The following is an 18,083-nucleotide window of genomic DNA, read 5'->3' on the forward strand; positions in this document are numbered from 1 at the left end:
TGTTTCCCTCAAATAGTTTATTGCCTCCTGCTGCTGCTGCTGCTGCTGCTAAGTCACTTCAGTCGTGTCTGACTCTGTGCGACCCCATAGACAGAAGCCCAACAGGCTCCCTTGTCTCTGGGATTCTTCAGGCAAGAACTCTGGAGTGGGTTGCCATTTCCTGCTCCAATGCATGAAAGTGAAAAGTGAAAGTGAAGCCGCTCAGTCATGTCTGACTCTTAGCGACCCCATGGACTGCAGCCTACCAGGCTCCTCCATCCATGGGATTTTCCAGGCAAAAGATTGCCTCCTAGGAAGATACATATATTAACCAATAAACATAGTTTAACAAAATAGCAAGTATAATCTGTGAAGTACAGAAATAATATTCCTTCATACAAAAGCAGGCTGAGACTCAGTGAGGGCCAGTGACTTGCTCAAGGAAGTAGTTAGAACCTGGATTCAAATCTAGATATTTATAGAAGTTATCGCTTTTCCTTCCACACCACATTTTCTGCTTCAAGATTTTTAGAAATAGAAATTTAGCTCTTGAGATAAATCATAGCTCATGAGTAAACTCCAAACTGACTGTAGTTTGTGTAATATTATATTTATTATGTACTTACCTAGTTACGGTGTAGTCATCTTATTAATTGTCCACGTCTATCCTAATATTTGAGTGAGGTGGTACACTCACTTTTTTTGACCGTGCCACACAGCTTGCAGTATCTCAGTTTCCTGACCAGGGATTGAACCTGGGCCATGGCAGTGAAAGCCCAGGATCTTAACCACTAGGCCACCAGGGAACTCCCAGGGCCATAGAGTTTTATTGATGAGAGAGCTGTATGGACTGAGCCCTGAGGTCTTGCCACACCAGACATTGAAGGCTAGGTAGACCAGGTCAAGGGCTAAAGGAAGGACTCGGCTTTCCAAGCAGAGAGCAGACTTAAATAGGCAGGAGTGTGAAGGAGCATGGAAGGCTCTGAATTGCTGTTTGAGAACTTCTCAGGACCTACAGGTTGGACTTGAGTGATTCGATGGCGTGGTTTGTTCATTTGGCTTTTAGTTTTTCTAGATCTGTGCAGTTTCATTTCAGTTCTTGTTTCAAAGCATACCATAGGAAGTAGGATTTTGATTTAAAAAAAAAATGTGAGGCCTGTACTAGGCTGGTAATGTTTATATAACAGTGTTTATTAGGTGTCTAGCATTGTCATAAATACTAATGTTATACTAGTATCCATTCGTAATATATAAAAGTAGATAAGTCTTTAGGATAACAGACAACCTAGTACCTTACTCCATCCAGTGTGTATTTAATCATGTTTGGTTCTATAGCTATGTAAGGATTTGTGTAGACTGGTACAAAAATTGTAAGGATAGAAGAAATAATATAAATTTGGGGTTTTTTTTACTCTAAAATAATCGAAGTAACTTCTAGTGAACTAGTTGATAATTTAAACTTCAGAGAGCTTGCAAATACAGATTGTAGAAACAGATTTTTTTTTTTTTTTTCATGGTTTGTGGGATCTTAGTTTCCCAGTTAGGGATGGAACCTGGAGCCCCGGCAGTGAAAGTACTGAATCCAGACCACTGGACCACCAGGGAATTCCCTGAAATAGCTTTTCCTAATAAAGTTCTTAATAGGGTGAAAGATGCTCTTTAAGATAAGTACAGGGATATTCTTTGTTAACTACCATAATATCTGGAGTGGTGTTTAAATTCTAAACTTTGCTATAACTCTTTGAAAGCCAGTTTTCTTTTTAAGTGTATAATTATATATTGTAGAAAAATCACAGGTTTTATGTATGTGTATTTTTATTTATACATGACTCATTCACATTTGTGATTATATTTATGTAGTTCTCTAATACTTCCAGTTTAATTTAGTTGGCCTGTGTTTTTCCTCCTCTAAGAAAATAGAAAATTCGTCCTTTTAGCTTTTGTATTTTTAAACCCTTCCTCCTCCTTTTCTTGAAAAATTCCGTTACCAGCCATTTTCTCAAGTTTATGATGCTGTTTTGCCTCCCATGGGAAAAATCCTTTTACAGTTATCAAAATTTGAAAATAGTTCTATGAAATAGAAATGGAGACTAGCTCCTTAAAATCCTAAGTAGTATGTGTGAACATAAAAAATAACCTAGTTTAAAAAAAGTGCATCCACATCATAAATTTTCCCTGATTACCTTTTAAAGATCAAATGCTTGTTACCAAATTTTGTGTGTGCTTTTAATCTGCTGGGCCACCTGTGGAAAACTGTCCTCTTCTCTCCTAGGCCACAGACCTCCACCAGCACGAAGTGGACATCGTTGTGTGGCAGATAATACCAATCTGTATGTGTTTGGAGGTTATAACCCAGATTATGATGAATCAGGAGGGCCAGATAATGAAGACTATCCTCTCTTCAGGGAGCTTTGGAGGTATCATTTTGCTACAGGAGTATGGCACCAGATGGGCACAGATGGCTACATGCCCCGAGAATTGGCATCTATGTCACGTGAGTGCAAGCAGTTCTGAACTTTGGGCTTTATGAAATATCCGAGAGGTCTGGTTCAATGTTAGGTGTTTTTCTTGTTCATGATTTTTAAGAATATTAAATCATAATAGTAATATGATTAAGCCCTGTTAATGGGTAGACTCACTATGATAACACTATAGCATTGTATTCAGAATAAATTGTGAGTTGGATCATCCTGAGTTTGAATTTAGCTGTATGTCACGTACTTGCCTAATGATTTTTCGCTTCTAGTTCCTTACCCATAAAATGGGATTAATATCTCAGAGGGTACAACATAAAGTATCATATATCAGCTTGGCAAAATGTAGTAGAAGATCAACAAATGGGGTTTACAGCTGTTGAGCAAAGTGCTTCACACATGGTATCTGTTTAGTCCTCACAGCATCTTTATGGTGCCAACACTGGAATTCTTGCCATTGTACAGATGAGGAGATTGAGGCTTTAGAGAGGCCCTGAGGACAGTGGCTGTGAGTGTAGGGTCTGGAGCCAGACTGCCTGGGATTGAACCCTAGCTTGGCAAGGTTCTTTTTAGAAAACCTTCAACAAGTATTTAAACCTTTCACCACTTTCTATTTCATCATCTGTAAAAATGAAGAAGAGAATAATAGTTCCTACCTCATAGGGTTGTTGGAAAGATTAATTTAAAAAGATTAAATAACTTTCCTGAGGTCACATGAGACTTAAAACCCAGCTTTCACTGTCTCTAGAGCTCCTGCTGTTGACTCTAACACTATCAATTGAAGAACTGGTTTAAAAAAAAAATCATTGAAATGATACAGTAGCTGTATTTTCAGAATATTTGCCATAAGAGAAAGAATATACAAGTGTATTTGATGACAGGAACAGAAAGTTGCCAGCAGGATATTCATGTTCTTTTTATCAGGTGTAGGATTAAGATGACAGAAACTATAATTTAACATGTAGAGATCATTCCCCTGGAAAAAAACAGAATGATCCTTTTATCCCTTCATCCTGAGTCCCACTGGGTCTTTGCTAAGGCAAAGATGAGCCTTCATTTTCTTCTGCTCTACTGTGTACTTGAACTGTGTTAAGCAGCAGTGGTGGATTGTAGTTCATATCATTCTGTATTGTTATATACAATGTTTCATGAATTCCACAACTGTGCATTGAATACATGTCACGTATCAGAGTGAGCCATGTGATGTAGTGTGAATTAGAGCTTTTTCTGTAGAACTTACAGTAGTTATATGTCAGTGGTTTGAGCTATTTTCTGAAAGCATTAAAGCAGACATTTTTTAGTTTTTCCGATATCCTGGGTTAATGTGGGAGTACCATGCAAGTAGCCAGTACGGAAATGAAATTCATGCTTCTTCTTTCCCAGTTGTGCTGCATGGAAACAACCTATTAGTGTTTGGAGGTACTGGCATCCCATTTGGTGAGAGCAATGGCAATGACGTCCACGTCTGCAACGTGAAATATAAGAGATGGGCTTTGCTCAGCTGTCGGGGGAAGAAACCCAGTCGTATATATGGACAGGTACCAATCTATGGCCAGTCATGGTGGATGAGTTTGTTCAGGTTCTTTCGTTCCAGGAACAACGTCAGAATATTTATATTACCACCAACTTTTTAAACGGAAAATAAATCCATTGTTACTATTTGATTTTTCAGTTCCAGTGTGAAGTTTTAAATCTGGTTGCTTGCCGCCTTCTTTCCGTTCTTTTACCCCCTCTTTTTTCTTTTTTTTTCCCTACTCCAACTTTTAGGATCAATGATCTAGACCTATACGGAAGTTTCCTAAATGTCAGGACCTCACTTACCCTCAGTGAGAGATTGGGCTATATATATAGTCCAAGTCCTGTCGTCTTTACAGTGATTTGATGCTTTGAAGAGCTTTCTAACCTAAGTTTAGAGTAGATGATCCCTGCACTTGGTTAAGAGACTTTTATACAGATCTTGGCTAAAACACATATTACACAGAAATTAGCTTCCAGTTAGGTTCTACTACTTCAGACCTTAGGTTTGAAAAGTTATATACAAAAAGGTAGGAAGCAACTCATCATACATCAGAGACCCTTTGAGAATAATGGGCTAAGCTTAAAACAGCCAAAGCAATGGCTTCTTTCTCAACTAGCTGGCATTGATATTGATATGTAGCTTCTGGACTGTGTGTAGAAGCACATACTGGATGACTGTATCCCACCACAGGTTTAAACGCTAAGAAGTGACTATAGCAAAAGCCAAACTTACATTGAGAAGAGTCTGGTGGAACATGTCAAGTTTTGAGAACTTTCTTACTTTAGGGATCCTGGGGTCTTATTTTCATATCTGCTCCTTCTTCTTAAAGACATTTTTCTCTAGAGTGCTTAAAAAGTGAAGCAGCTTTCAGTGGAAATGCTCATGTCCGTGATCTGTAAATTCTTTGGTTAGCTAAGACCCCTAAGGAGCCCTTTGCCCATCTAGACAGAACTTGCTTTCCAGTTGAGCAAAAGTTATTTTTCTAAAAACAATCTCTGTGTTTTCTAAAATTTTTAATCCTTTAAGGGTCTGATTTTTAGAAGATTAAAAAGTACAAGAAAACTTCATAAAACTTGATTTGGGGGTATCTAATAAGTTTACATTCTTTAATCATGTGTTAACGAGGCAGTCTTGTGCACATCTCCTCATTATCCAGGCTATGGCTATCATCAATGGTTCCCTTTATGTATTTGGAGGGACAACTGGCTATATTTACAGCACAGACCTGCACAAATTAGATCTCAATACCAGAGAGTGGACACAATTGAAACCAAACAACCTATCCTGTGATCTACCAGAAGAGAGGTGAGATTCTAGAATTGAAGCATATTCTTTCTTGCTAAGATTTTACTTTTTTTTAGAATATTGGCAGTATGGTTTGAAGAAGCCCTTTGCCCTGGTTGAAATAGCTGACTGGCTATTAGATCCCTGTTCAGCATTAAAGAAGGGTTTTCTGGTGAGGAAATGATGTTTCCCTCTGAACTATAGCATTTTTTTCACGTTATTTCCTTTTATGCTTCAGTTTTCCTGCATTAAGAAAGTAGTAGCCCTTAAAAAAAAAAAAACCAGTGGTAACAGTTGTAACTAAATTTCATATTACCAGCACAACAGTTACTTTCTAGTTACTTTTTGATTTGCCTTCTTAACTTGCATATTAGGATTCTTTGGCTCCCTTGCTTAATAACCTGTCCCCAGGAAGGACACAGTGCCTTGCTCATGTGGTACTCAGTGAATGTTGATTGAATGGGTGGTTGGATGGATGGGAGAAAGGGAGGGAAGATTGGGTATTTTAAGTGCTCTATTAAACACTCAGACATCACATGATTCTCTTTAGTTACCTTTTAGTAGCAGTCCTAAATAAACTATCTTTCATTTTTCCTTCCTAAGAGCAATTGCCTGTTCTTAGAAATAAACTCACCAGAAAACTTAAAGAGGTGGTTTTCTTTTTCCCTCTCTAGTTTAAAAGCAAAGACAGTAAACAATTTTTTATTTACTGTTAGACTATTTGTCGGCTTTTTAAAAATGGCATATGGGTGCTAAGGAAGATTTATCTCTGTTGTAGTATCTTAGTGCTCTGATCATTGCAGAACTACCACAGGAGGACGTGGGAGGTGGCTTGGTACAGGGAATAATTTTGATGTAATATATTTTATCAGCACCAAGGCCTCAGGAAAGGAGAAACTAGATTAAGTTTTCAAAGTACTTTCACATAGTTGCCTTCTTTGAGTGATTTTATGGATATATTATAAATTGTTTCAGCTTTTAGCTAAACTATTTGGATGAAAGTTCTGGTAGATGTTTCATATTATATTCACAGCTTTATGTAGCATGATTTTTCCTGATAATCTGTGTATCTCTTAAATAAGCAACTTAATTTGAAAACCCATAGTCTAGACTTTCTGATTAAATGTAGGCAGATCACTTTTTAAAACTCTGTAATATTTTCCCCCCTTATACAGTTACCACAAAAAGATTATAGAAAATCTAGAAGATACAAATAAGCAAAATGAAGAAAATAAAAAAATAAAATCTAAACTCAGGGATAACTAGGGTTAACATTTTACGTGTATCCTTATAGTCATTTTTCTGAGCATTATTTGTATATCTATAAATTTTTAGTAGGCTTATAACCTATCTGCTCTTATCTAACTGATTTTTTTCAGTCAATGACGTGAAAAGAAGTTTTCAGTATATTAACATTCTCTGTGTCTGCATTCTTATTGGTTGCATACTAATCCATTTTTTATATTGTATAATTTATTTAACCAATTCATTATTATTGGACACTTGAATCATTTCCAGTAATTTATTATTATAAATAATGATGCAGTAAAAGTCTTGCAGCCAATTCTTATGTAGGTCATTTCCCCCTTAATTATAAATGTATTTATTGTATATTTTCAGGTACAGACATGAAATTGCACATGACGGGCAGAGGATTTACATCTTGGGAGGTGGTACTTCTTGGACAGCTTATTCCTTAAACAAGGTACATTAAAAAGGAGAGAGAGAGGAAGAGAGCCAGAGGAAAGGCATTGTTACACTGAGCATAATAAGTAACAGTCCTGTTATGGTAGACATTTTAATTTTCAAGCAGGTTGTTTATGAAGACCTATTTGTGTTGGATGCTATTTATAATATAAGGTTGAACTCTGTGCCCCTAATATGCTTTCCCATTGACAGTTGTGTAACCACAACCACAACCATTTGCTCCTCAAATGGAGCAACTAATTAGAATTGGAATCAGGATTCTCAGAATGTCACATTGCTCTCATTGTCAGTACTGTGTATCTAAAACGAACAGGCATGTTTAGGACAACACATCACTAACCTTAGAAAGCTGAGCTCTGAAGGGCTTCTGTTCATCCATCCCTGTGGCATTTCTAAATCCACATGTCCCAGAGGAAGTCTATAGGCCTCAGAGCTCCTGGTCTGCTTTGGAATCTTAATGGTCCTTTCCAAGTTTTGTCAAAACTGTGTTCTCATATTTATTTACAAACAGTTGCTTTTTTCTGTTATAAAAATGATATATGTTTATCAGAAAATGTGGAAGCAGCGGAATTCCAACTTTCTTCCTCATTTTTTTCTATGACTTAAAAATAATAAAATTATGTGTGTGCTTAACTTTCAACTGCTTCACCTAATGTTTTGCTTTATATTAGAATTAGGAGAGATCAGAGAATAGCAAAGGAGAAGCAGCATTTTCAACCAGGAATATGTTTGTACAGGCTTGTGAAAAATCCAGTTTTCGGGCTAAAGTTATTTGTGTGTCTTCTTATTTTCTGTCTCCAAGATTCATGCATACAACCTTGAAACGAATGCATGGGAGGAAATTGCAACAAAACCCCATGAAAAAATAGGTAAATTTAAAATATTGATTCATTTATCTTTAACAAATGTACTTTACAGTTGGTTCTGAAAGTGAAATAGTGATTTTATTGCATTATATGACAAGAAAAATATCTGTTGAACTGGTATTAGAGATTACTTATGGGACTTCCCTGGCAGTTCAGTGGTTAAGACTCATGTTTTCATTGCAGGGGACATGAGTTTGAACCCTGGTTGGGGAACTAAGAAAAAGAAAGAAAGAAATTACTTGTATTCCTTAGCCCAATTATTCTTCCTCAGCAGCTGAGCAAAGACTTTTAATGGGGATTGCTGAATTCTGTGGCAGAGGGAAATCTGGGTAGGATAAGAAGTAGGCACTTAAATCAAGATGTACCTGTCTTTTTGTGGGTAAAAGGGCTTGAGACCCACTAGTAACTGTTGCCCACTGCCACCTCACTTTATTTTGCTGACGTCTTAACATTATATCATTATGATGGAACTTCTGATGGCTTTATTTGAGTGTGAAATAAGGGAGGGTTGGAAAGACTAGTCAGTGTTTGCTTAATGCAACAAAGGGATTGTTTTAAATAACTTATTCATAGTTTGTCTTTTGCTGTATCTTATGAATAATGGAATTTCCATGTTTATATGTTTGGCAGGTTTTCCTGCAGCCCGGAGATGTCACAGTTGTGTTCAAATAAAAAATGGTAAGGATTTCAAATAGCATGCTGGTTCCATTTTTGTAATTGTATATTCTGAGAATATCTTATTTCTTAATGATAACCCTAAAAGAGTCATAGCATACCTTTGGGGAGAGTCTATTTCTTGTAGTTTATACTTAAAGGGAAATCCATAAAGTTATGCTTCTCTTAGGAATTTTCATAAAGTAAACTAATGTGCTTAGGTTCCTTCTTATCAGAGAACTCAAAAATAAGCGATAAGTAAGCTTTTCTATACCACCTAATCTTTCAGCACTGTACCTTAACAGATGTCTGTGGTTATTATGAGTAACACTAATAATCCTGACATACAATAGAGACCTTGGTAGACATTGTATTAACATTGTAATAACTCCTTCAGAGTGTTATTTCTTAAAGTTTATTCTGTTCTCTGTCTGATGCCAAATAGAACTCTTAGCTCATTCTTTGGCCATATTACAACACAGGCATTGTATGGCTTCAGAAAGCAGCTGCAGCTACTTTATCTAAGTGTGATAAATGACTCTTCTTTGGACAACCTTCCTGTCTTTTAATTTACAGTTTATTTTATAGTTGGTTATACTGCCTTAAAGTTTTGGAGAGGAAGAAGGTGTGTATAAATGAGTTTGATAGCCTATATCCTTTTAGCAACTTAGTTCAGATTTTACTAGGATTATGCTGCCATCTCTAGTACAGAGGTGCTTTTTATTATGCTTTTGCTCTTTGGGCAAGATTTATAGATAGTGGCATTGTTCAGCTTTGCCTCTCTAAAAATGGAACCATACTTTTTTTTGAATCCTAGCCAAAAATGTTTCTAGTGTATTTTATAGTTTAATTAGGTATTGGCTTAAACTTGATCTAGACCTGAGTTAAGACAAGGGTTCATTTGGTTCTTTGAATCCAGGCACCATAGAAGCTGAACTCAGCTGTAGTTCTGAGCATTTAGTTTGAAGTTTCACATAGCCTTTGTTACATGTTGTATACTTGGTTATAACTGATTTTACAAAAACAAACAGAAAAATAACAGCGATTTAAAAAAAATTTTTTTTTTTTTGGGGGGGGAAGGTTTTTTTCCTGACATTAATAACTAGCACAGATCAACATGGGCTTCAGACTGTTCTCTTTGGGCTGAAGAAAGCTTGGAAAAACCTCTGTGCCCCAAACTGAACATTGCAGGCTAGTTGTCTACATAGAGAATGTGTGTCTCTATGGGCAGATAAATGTCCGTCCTTTTAGGGACATTATTTAAAAGAAGGGTTTGCAAACTGGTAGCCTGCAGTTGTGTTTTGTTTGGCTCATGTGTGTATTACAGTTTTTGAATTAGTGGCCAATACTTAATCAAGAAGTATTGTTTTTCAAAAAAAATCTGAATTTCCAACTTCTCTTACAAAATTGGAAGGTCTGGCCATGACTGACCTTAAGTCCTGCATAGCTCCATCAGCGGGAGCTGCATCACCATCTTCCCCATTAGAGCAAGTGCACTCCTGTTTGTTACCTGGCTTATCTATTTTCCCTGAACCTTCTTGCTCATTCACTTCCTATGCCTGGCACCTGAACGTGTTTGAATTGAAGAACCTGGACATGAAGCATCCTCAGAGGCTTGCATCCTTAGCCCTAGAAAAAATCCAAACACTGAGTTCAGACTCTAGTGCGGGACAACGCAGCAGAATGAGCAGCCCACCAGCTGAAGTTCCCTATGGTATGGGAACTGGACTGGCCCCATGTCAGCTAGCCATGAGAGCTATGATAGGACATGCTGTCACCGTGGCTTTTTTCTTTTGCCTGATTTTGGTTTTCTCTTCTACTGATAGATGTGTTTATTTGTGGGGGCTATAATGGAGAAGTGATCCTGGGAGATATCTGGAAGCTGAATCTGCAGACTTTTCAATGGGTTAAGCTCCCCGCTACCATGCCGGAGCCAGTTTACTTTCACTGTGCAGCTGTTACACCAGTAAGTTTTCATTTTCTTATCTTCTTTATGTAGTTGCAGATGATAAGGAAATACTTTTAGGGATAGAGCAAGAAAAAAAGATGTCTGATATTAGCAAAGCTTGGATTAAGAATGTGCTTTTAAAACCTTTCTTCCAAAGCTAGTTCTTCCTCTGAGAAAAAGGGAGAAAATCCATCATGTACCAGCTTAAAAGAGCTGCATAAAATGTAAAAGAAATGCTGCATGTGGTATTCAGGCCCTGACAGTAATATCAAAGATGTTTCCTGGGAGGGCAGAATAATTTTACCCCCAAAATGCTGTGTTATTGAAGATTCTCCTAGCTTCTTGAATGCTAAGAGCTTTATTTTAATCTCTGTATTTTTATCTTTGGCATGATGGGTACTTAATATAATCTTAGTTTAACGATGTCAAAGTTGTTGAAGTAAAAGTAATCTCTAGTTTTTCCCTTAGTAACTCATTCATTATATAAATCTTTCTTGATCTCTGCACTGTGTTGGTATCAGTGAGAAATTTTTGATTTCACTTCATTCAGTTCAGCCTGCTATGAAATTTTTTTGCCGAATTTTCAGCTTAAGTATCTGTCATTTATCCTCTTTTGACTGCCATTTGTTCATAGGCTGGTTGCATGTACATTCATGGAGGAGTGGTGAACATCCACGAAAATAAACGGACTGGGTCATTGTTTAAGATCTGGCTGGTGGTTCCTAGCCTGCTGGAACTGGCGTGGGAGAAGCTGCTTGCGGCCTTCCCCAACCTAGCAAACCTCTCCCGAACACAGCTTCTGCACCTTGGACTCACACAGGGACTCATCGAGCGCTTGAAATGAGGATTACTGGACTGTTCATTGATACTGGAAATGTTAATTTAAAGAGACTCCTTTATTTATGGGCAGTGTAGAATGTGCTACAGAGAGAATTGGTTACCCTGATCAAGGCCTTATTCAGAAAATACATCAGATGCCTTTCTGTAAATTGTTTTAAGTTTATGGAATCTCACTTTCCCTTGTGCTTTTTTCTTTGCTTCTCTCCCTTCTGCCCCAGTACAGACGCATACTCACATACTCCCTCTTCCCTGATGGAAGTTGAGGGAGAATCTGAAAGTACCTTCATAACATTATGAATCAAGATAAGATAAAAAAAATGTTAAAGGAACTCTCAACATATGACCATGTCAGGCATTGCCCTATAAATTAAGTCAACATCGTCAATAAAAACAAAAATAAAAAAAAGTAAATCCAGCAACAATGAGAAGCAGCATTGGGGATAGAACAAGAAGGCTAACCTTGAGAATCCTGCAGATTATAGGGAAAGCTCAGTGTTTAACTTGCTGTTTTCAAAGGTACATCTAATTGAGTAGCTGGATCTAATGGCAGCAGTGGTTGGTATCTTGCAGCCTAGATACCCAAACGTATCCTTTAACTTACTTTAGAGGATAGTTAAGCAGCTCATAACCCATCTTTTAACTTGCTTTAGAGGAAAGTTAAGCAGCTCAACAACTCTCAATCAGTGATTTCTTTTCTTATCCTTCTGGTGCCAGCAGTGGTTAGAGTTGACTTGTCTAAAGACTTCATCGTGTGTGGTGGTTGTGCTGTTTGTTGTTGCTCTTAGAAATTATGGCATGAGAACATTTCAAATCAAGAAACTTGTGGTCAAAGTTCTTCATTCTGGGCAGTTTTTAAATTCTCTGCCTGTTAATGGTTTCAGGTATCTTTTTGACTCCATCATGGGGAACTGCAGGCCCTAAACATATAAAGTTCACGAGAGGCCAGAGAAGAGTAGGGCAGGGAGGGCTTCTGCTCTTGGGCTGTGAGCTTTGGCTGTCATGCTGGCCATTTCCTTTTAGAATGTTTCTTTTCTCACTCTGGGCCATGCACTTATATATTCTCAGGCAATGGGTTCTATCTCTAGAAAACCAATCGGCCCTTGATTTTTCTCTTAGCTTTTTGCCTCGTTTTCTGTCTGCTTTAATGTGCATGGTGCTGTAATTGCCTATTAATTGGATAAAAGGTCTTGGGGAAAAGCCACAAGTCATTCTTCCTGAAGACCTAAGTATCATTTTAAAAACTAGCATGCGGAAGAAAAGGAACTGAGAATCATTCACTTCTTTGGTGTGAAGTTTTAGTTCTGGTTTGTTTTATATTGTATTTTAATTTTAAAACAGAAATGACTTAAATTTTCACTTGCTTTGCCATCAGTGACCTACTGAGACACGAGCAGTTGGAAGTCCTTATGTGCATGAAAGGTGCTAAAGGTGTGCAGGCGGGCACAGTGCTGATCATCCCGTTGGTTACATCACAACAGGAGACTCAGACAGACTGGGGACATATTTTTCCTTTAAGTGCCTCTTTTTCACTTAGCTTTTAAGATTATTCTTGTTTTTCCTTCATCTCAGAAGGGAATCTCTTAGGCTCATGTGTGGATTTAAAATCACCTTTGAGTTGTAGCTGAAAAGTTACTATCTATTGTTTGGTTCTGGGAAAGAGAAAAATATGGCCTCTGGACTTGGACTCCTAACTTCTAGGCCTTATTATAATCTCCCAACCATGTGGGATTGAGTTCATGGAGCCTGTGTTCTGAAGGGTCTTATCATCTTTCATCTGTGAGTTTGGGTCCTTTGCGGGGTTGAAGGGGTAGGGGAGAGGAGGAAAGGAGCGATTCCTCTGGAGGCCTCACGCCCACATTGCCATGACCGGTCTGGCCTTTTAACCTCTTACCACCCACTGGTAGGCTTGTTCCTGTGAGGAGCTCTCTCCAGACCAAGTCAGTCTGAGCAGCTCTGTTAGTTCAAAACAAAGCTTTGTTGCATGATTCCAGTCTAGTCTCTGGATATTTGGCTGGGGGGAGACTATCCATAAATAAGTCACACTACTCAGGGTGGCAGAAAGATCTTTGTCATGGATTCATAGGGACCAAAGACTGAATGCTCAGCCTCTGTGCTTATCCTTCCATAGTCTTGGGATATAAGCAGGTCTCTACTTCTGCGACACCAGAGAGCTAAAAGAGAGACTGGTTCAATCCACACTTGCTAGCCTCCTTTTTAAAGCCTTCTGAAGGCAGTCTTCTTTGATGTGGACTTCGGGGGCCTGACAGCCAAGACCTTGTGTGTGACATTTTCATAAAAGTACATACCCTTGGTCTAAAGTGTCTTCTTTTAATATAACACTAGTGAAAATGATGTAGTATGATCAGCTCTGAGCGCTATAGAACCACACAGGTGCACATGTTCTGGATGCCAAATGAGACTGTGTGTATGATGACTTAAATGTAGATGACTAGAGTTTTATATAGGGGATCACCAGGCATTTAGTATATCTATAACCAGCACTCTGAATGCCTGACACTGTTACTTGATTTAGGAAAATTTATGCCTGCTGCTTCTCTGCCTCTTTGAGGTACTCCCAGCCATCTTACTGCAGTCCTATGAGTTTAAGTGCAATATATAGAAACACATATGGATATATACAGATTATATATAGGGTGTGACTGTAAAGCAGGTAGACTACTTTTTTGTATCTGTCTTGGGGAAGCCAGCTTACTACATTAGAGTTAAAATTATACCAGAAATTTGAGATGTGATTGGCTGACTTAGGCCAACTCTTGGCAAACCTGGATTTCAAGTCCAGTGTCTCCTTACTCCAGCTATTAGAGATTTATTGTTTCTTGGTCTTATTAGCACTGAGACTTTTCCCCAGTCATCTTTGTACTCAATCTCATGTTTGCATATCTTCTTAAATTTCCTTGCCCAGGAACAAGGAAGTCTACCTGTAATAAGTTTTTTAAATGGAGAATTAAAACCTAATATTTAATACTATCAGTTCTCCCATGTATATACTAATTTATCTGTGAATGTAATACTTTATTACATGAAGAAAATGATGACTTTCTTCATGTAATAAAGTATTTTCCATATTCTGGAAAATCTATAAACCAATATAGAATAGATTGAAATTTTAACTGTTTTTCAGGAGCCAAACTGAAACCCTTTCTACTGGCAGAATCTTCTTTTTTCAGGGCCCTGGAACATGATATAAAAATTTGCTCTAAACTATTCATGTCCAATACGTAACTAATTTAAAAATATAATAATAAACATTAACATTTCTAAGCAAAAGGTATATTAACAGTGACCTTTGGTTACCCAGAGTAACCAGATTAAAGCACAGATAATTGAAATCCATAGATAATCAGTGTTTCAACTTTCCTATCAAACAATTGATTCATTTATAGTTCTTCCTTCTCCCTACCCCTTTCCCATAAGTACCTCATTTTCAGTGGAGTGGGGCTAATGTGTAGTTAGAAATGGAAAAGCAGGAATCCCAGAGGGGCTAGAAACCAGCGAACATGAAAACAGCTTGATTAGCTGTAATTGGTCAACAAGATGACAGCTGTTAATACTGAGTTTAGATATCACTCTTTGCTCTTCTGCTTTGGCATAGTCTCCTGCCCTGAGTTCTAGGCTGTCTCTCCTGTAACCACCAAAGAACTCTTAGCACATATTAGAAGAAAAAGCTGTGTATGATGCACAAGAAATCCCATCATTTGAATACATTTCTTTGGCTCTCTTTGCAAACACTTGCTTTTCCACTGTTCTTGAAGGAAACTTCATTTTCCTTAGGAGATACCTTTTCCAGCCATTCAGCTTGGCTTGTAGGGAAGGTTAAATTATCCTTTAAGACTATGTTGGTCTTAATTCTCTAAAACCAGTTTGTTTTTATGTGTCTTACAGATGTTTTTAGAAGGCGGAATAGGTTATTGAATTGTCTACCTGCCAGCACTCTGATGTAGCACAATAAGCCATTTTCCTTCTTCTTCATTGTTCTAGCATTGAGCTCCAGGATGGATGAGGGTTTATGGTCCTAAGATCATAAGCTTCCAAAACCAGTCACCATTGGCTTCAATTGCTTAAGTTCCCCAAATGCCTTGGGGCTCCAGGGCCTTGGCAGGGCCTGAGGTAGGTTTGGTAGAGTTCCGTGACCTCTGTGCGTCGCCACCAGCTCATGCCCAGCAGTGGTGTTTCCCTTCTAAGGTCATTAGATTCGTTGGAAAGTGACTTCTTCCCTCATCTGCTGTTAAGAAAAAAAGTTTTGAATTGTGCTTCAAAAAGTGGTACCATCTTTTTAGTATAATTTAAATGTTTTTATCTTTTTTTCTTCTTTACTTTTTATAAGTTTTGAAAAGGACCTGCTTAGTCACTGTACAGGGTGAGTCAGAGGCAGTTTCACCAAGCTGTAGTAATTGCTGTTTTAATAGTTGCACATTTAGAATACAAAGGAGGCATCAGAAACACACTGACTTTCTCTAAAGCCACTTCCTTGTACACAGAGTCTGAGCAGGGACAGCACCAGGCATCTCCCTCTAGTGGCACTTGCCAGTGAGGCTTTCAGTGGAAGGACATGGGCACAAAAGGGAACCCCCCACTCAGCAGTCTCGAGAACGAGCCTGGGCTTGGCTCTTGGTACAGGGTATGCTTAGGCCACACACGATGCTCGCCTTACCTTAAAGCTATTTGCCACAGTCCTGTTAAATAGTGTGGAAGTCCTTTTGCAGTCTGGTGTGCATGCCATGTGATCAGGACAGCTTTTCCACCTTACCTGGTTTCCTAAGAGCAGGTAGGAAATATAGTGAATTTACCCTAAAATGTCCAATCTGTATTTATGTATCTTGTCAGTGTTTTGCTGTTGGTTTTCTAAAACAATCTGATCAATAAATCTTACCCAGATCTATTTGGTTCAAGGCCACCTTGATTGTCTGATGGTAATGTGATGCTCTGATGGTAATATGATTGTCTGATGGTAATGTGAGCTCACCTGTATAACCTAAGCATCAGTCCCACCTGCCGCCACCACGTCCTTTGCCACCCACAGAGACAGCTTTTCTCTGTAATATCTGTGTGTCTTCCACCTTTCATGCCCACAGGCACTGTGTGTGCCTTCTCTCTGCCCCTGTTCTGGAACTCCTGGACACACACAGTCCCTTCAACACGACTCGGCTCCCTCCAGGACATCAGCAAGGGAGTGACTGCGGGGCAAATCATATTCCCTTTTACTGTCTCATCCCATATATTCCCCAGATCACTGCTAGACAAGTTTATATGGATGTACCAAGACTTTTGAAGGGTTGGAGAAGCTACGGGGAATTCAGAGGAAAAATGTGCATCTTTATGTACAGTCACAACCGTCTATGTTTCAAGGGAAAAACCACTGGTTTCTAAGCATGAGGCATGACTGGTAAAAACAGAGATTCCTAGGTCCAAATCCCAAAGATTGTTTTTGTAGGTGAGTTACTTTAACAAACTCCTTAGTTGATTGCATTTTAGCTGATCAGTGACATTTGGGGATCCCTGTCCCACAGCTGAGCTAACTGCCTGGTGCTGGCTGAGATGACCAGGAGACTGCTGTACCTTACTTGCCACCATCACGCTTATTTGCCCAACAAGGAACTAGAGCAAAGACCAGAATGAATGCTTCCGAAAACTTTCCCTGTTAGAACTGAGTGCACAGGTGGCAGATTGGCCACCCACGTTTATCTCCTCTCCCTCTTGGTAAACCACTAGTGATAATAGTAAAATAGTCCTAGTTTTCTTTTCCCTAAGATGGGGCTAATAACTATAACCCATCTCTTGATATTACCGTGTGGCTTAAACCTGTGTGTAAAGTGCTCAGAATGATGTTCGGCACATAATAAGCATTATTAGGTTACTCTCTAGAGATGATGGAATAAGAAGTAAAGGTGAAGTACCTTTACTTATTAAAATTATAAAGATAACCCAGTAAAGAAACTAAATAGAGGAAGCTGAGGTAGTAGAGAGAGTAAGTGTTGAAAGAGAAATCCTCATTTTCCATGTCAGGAAGGAAATACATAGAAAAGCTAAAAATAATCAGGGAAGCATATTAGAAATGTAAAGAAGAAACGGGGCTTCCCTGGTGGCTCAGTGGTAAAGAATATGCCTGCCAATGCAGGAGACACGGGTCCGATCCCATGGGAAGATCCTACATGCTGCAAAGCAACTAAGCCCATGTACTACAACTCCTAAGCCTGTGCTCTAGAGCTGGGGAGCCACAACTGCTGAAGTCCTTGAACTCTAGAGTTCATGCTCCACAGAAGAAAGCCACTACAGTGAGAAGCCCTATGCCCCACACCTAGAGAAAATGCTGTGCAGCAACCAAGACCCAGCACAGCCTAAATAAATAAATTTTAAAAAAGAAGAAACGGAGGGAAAAAACAGATGAACGAGCTAGCAACTGTAAGAGAGTTTGGGAGATAAGATGGGCTGCAGAGGGAGCTGCTGTTTCCTTAAGTGTGTGTTCTTGGTTTTTGGTGTTTTTTTTTTTTCTTTATAATGCAGAATCCTGTGCAGCTCTTTCAATTTAGTTCTTCAAGATACTGTAACTCTGGGTCCCTTCTGGCCAAGTCTGTTTGTAAATGACTGGATGATTGAAAGGATGGAGAAGTCTTACCCCCCTTTCACAGACTGTGAAACCAAGACAAGCCAACTTATGTGATTTGCCAAGAGAGTTACCCAGACCTGCAAAGCCCAGAAAAAGGGCGCCCTGCCTACAGTTCCGAGAGGTTTTCTGTAAGAACTGTCATCCACCAGGCAGGGCCTGGCTGCAGACAGCAGGTCATGACCAAGAA

The 18,083-nt window shown here is 38.7% G+C and overlaps 1 protein-coding gene across 3 annotated transcripts in view; it reads left to right on the forward strand.

Annotated features, from left to right (window-relative positions):
- Positions 1 to 16,171, forward strand: part of KLHDC10 (kelch domain containing 10) — a 61,571-nt gene extending 45,400 nt beyond the window's left edge. For all 3 annotated transcript variants that reach the window (XM_069586956.1, XM_069586955.1, XM_069586958.1), the window contains 8 exons: positions 2,252 to 2,473; positions 3,837 to 3,991; positions 5,129 to 5,277; positions 6,877 to 6,961; positions 7,766 to 7,832; positions 8,460 to 8,507; positions 10,310 to 10,449; positions 11,066 to 16,171. In XM_069586956.1, the coding sequence (XP_069443057.1) occupies positions 2,252 to 2,473; positions 3,837 to 3,991; positions 5,129 to 5,277; positions 6,877 to 6,961; positions 7,766 to 7,832; positions 8,460 to 8,507; positions 10,310 to 10,449; positions 11,066 to 11,275 (1,076 nt within the window). In that variant the 3' untranslated portion in view covers positions 11,276 to 16,171. The remainder of the gene's footprint in view (positions 1 to 2,251; positions 2,474 to 3,836; positions 3,992 to 5,128; positions 5,278 to 6,876; positions 6,962 to 7,765; positions 7,833 to 8,459; positions 8,508 to 10,309; positions 10,450 to 11,065) is intronic.
- Positions 16,172 to 18,083: the final 1,912 nt, after the last annotated feature.

Source organism: Ovis canadensis, chromosome 4 (genome assembly GCF_042477335.2).
Source record: "Ovis canadensis isolate MfBH-ARS-UI-01 breed Bighorn chromosome 4, ARS-UI_OviCan_v2, whole genome shotgun sequence".
Taxonomy (NCBI): domain Eukaryota; kingdom Metazoa; phylum Chordata; class Mammalia; order Artiodactyla; family Bovidae; genus Ovis; species Ovis canadensis.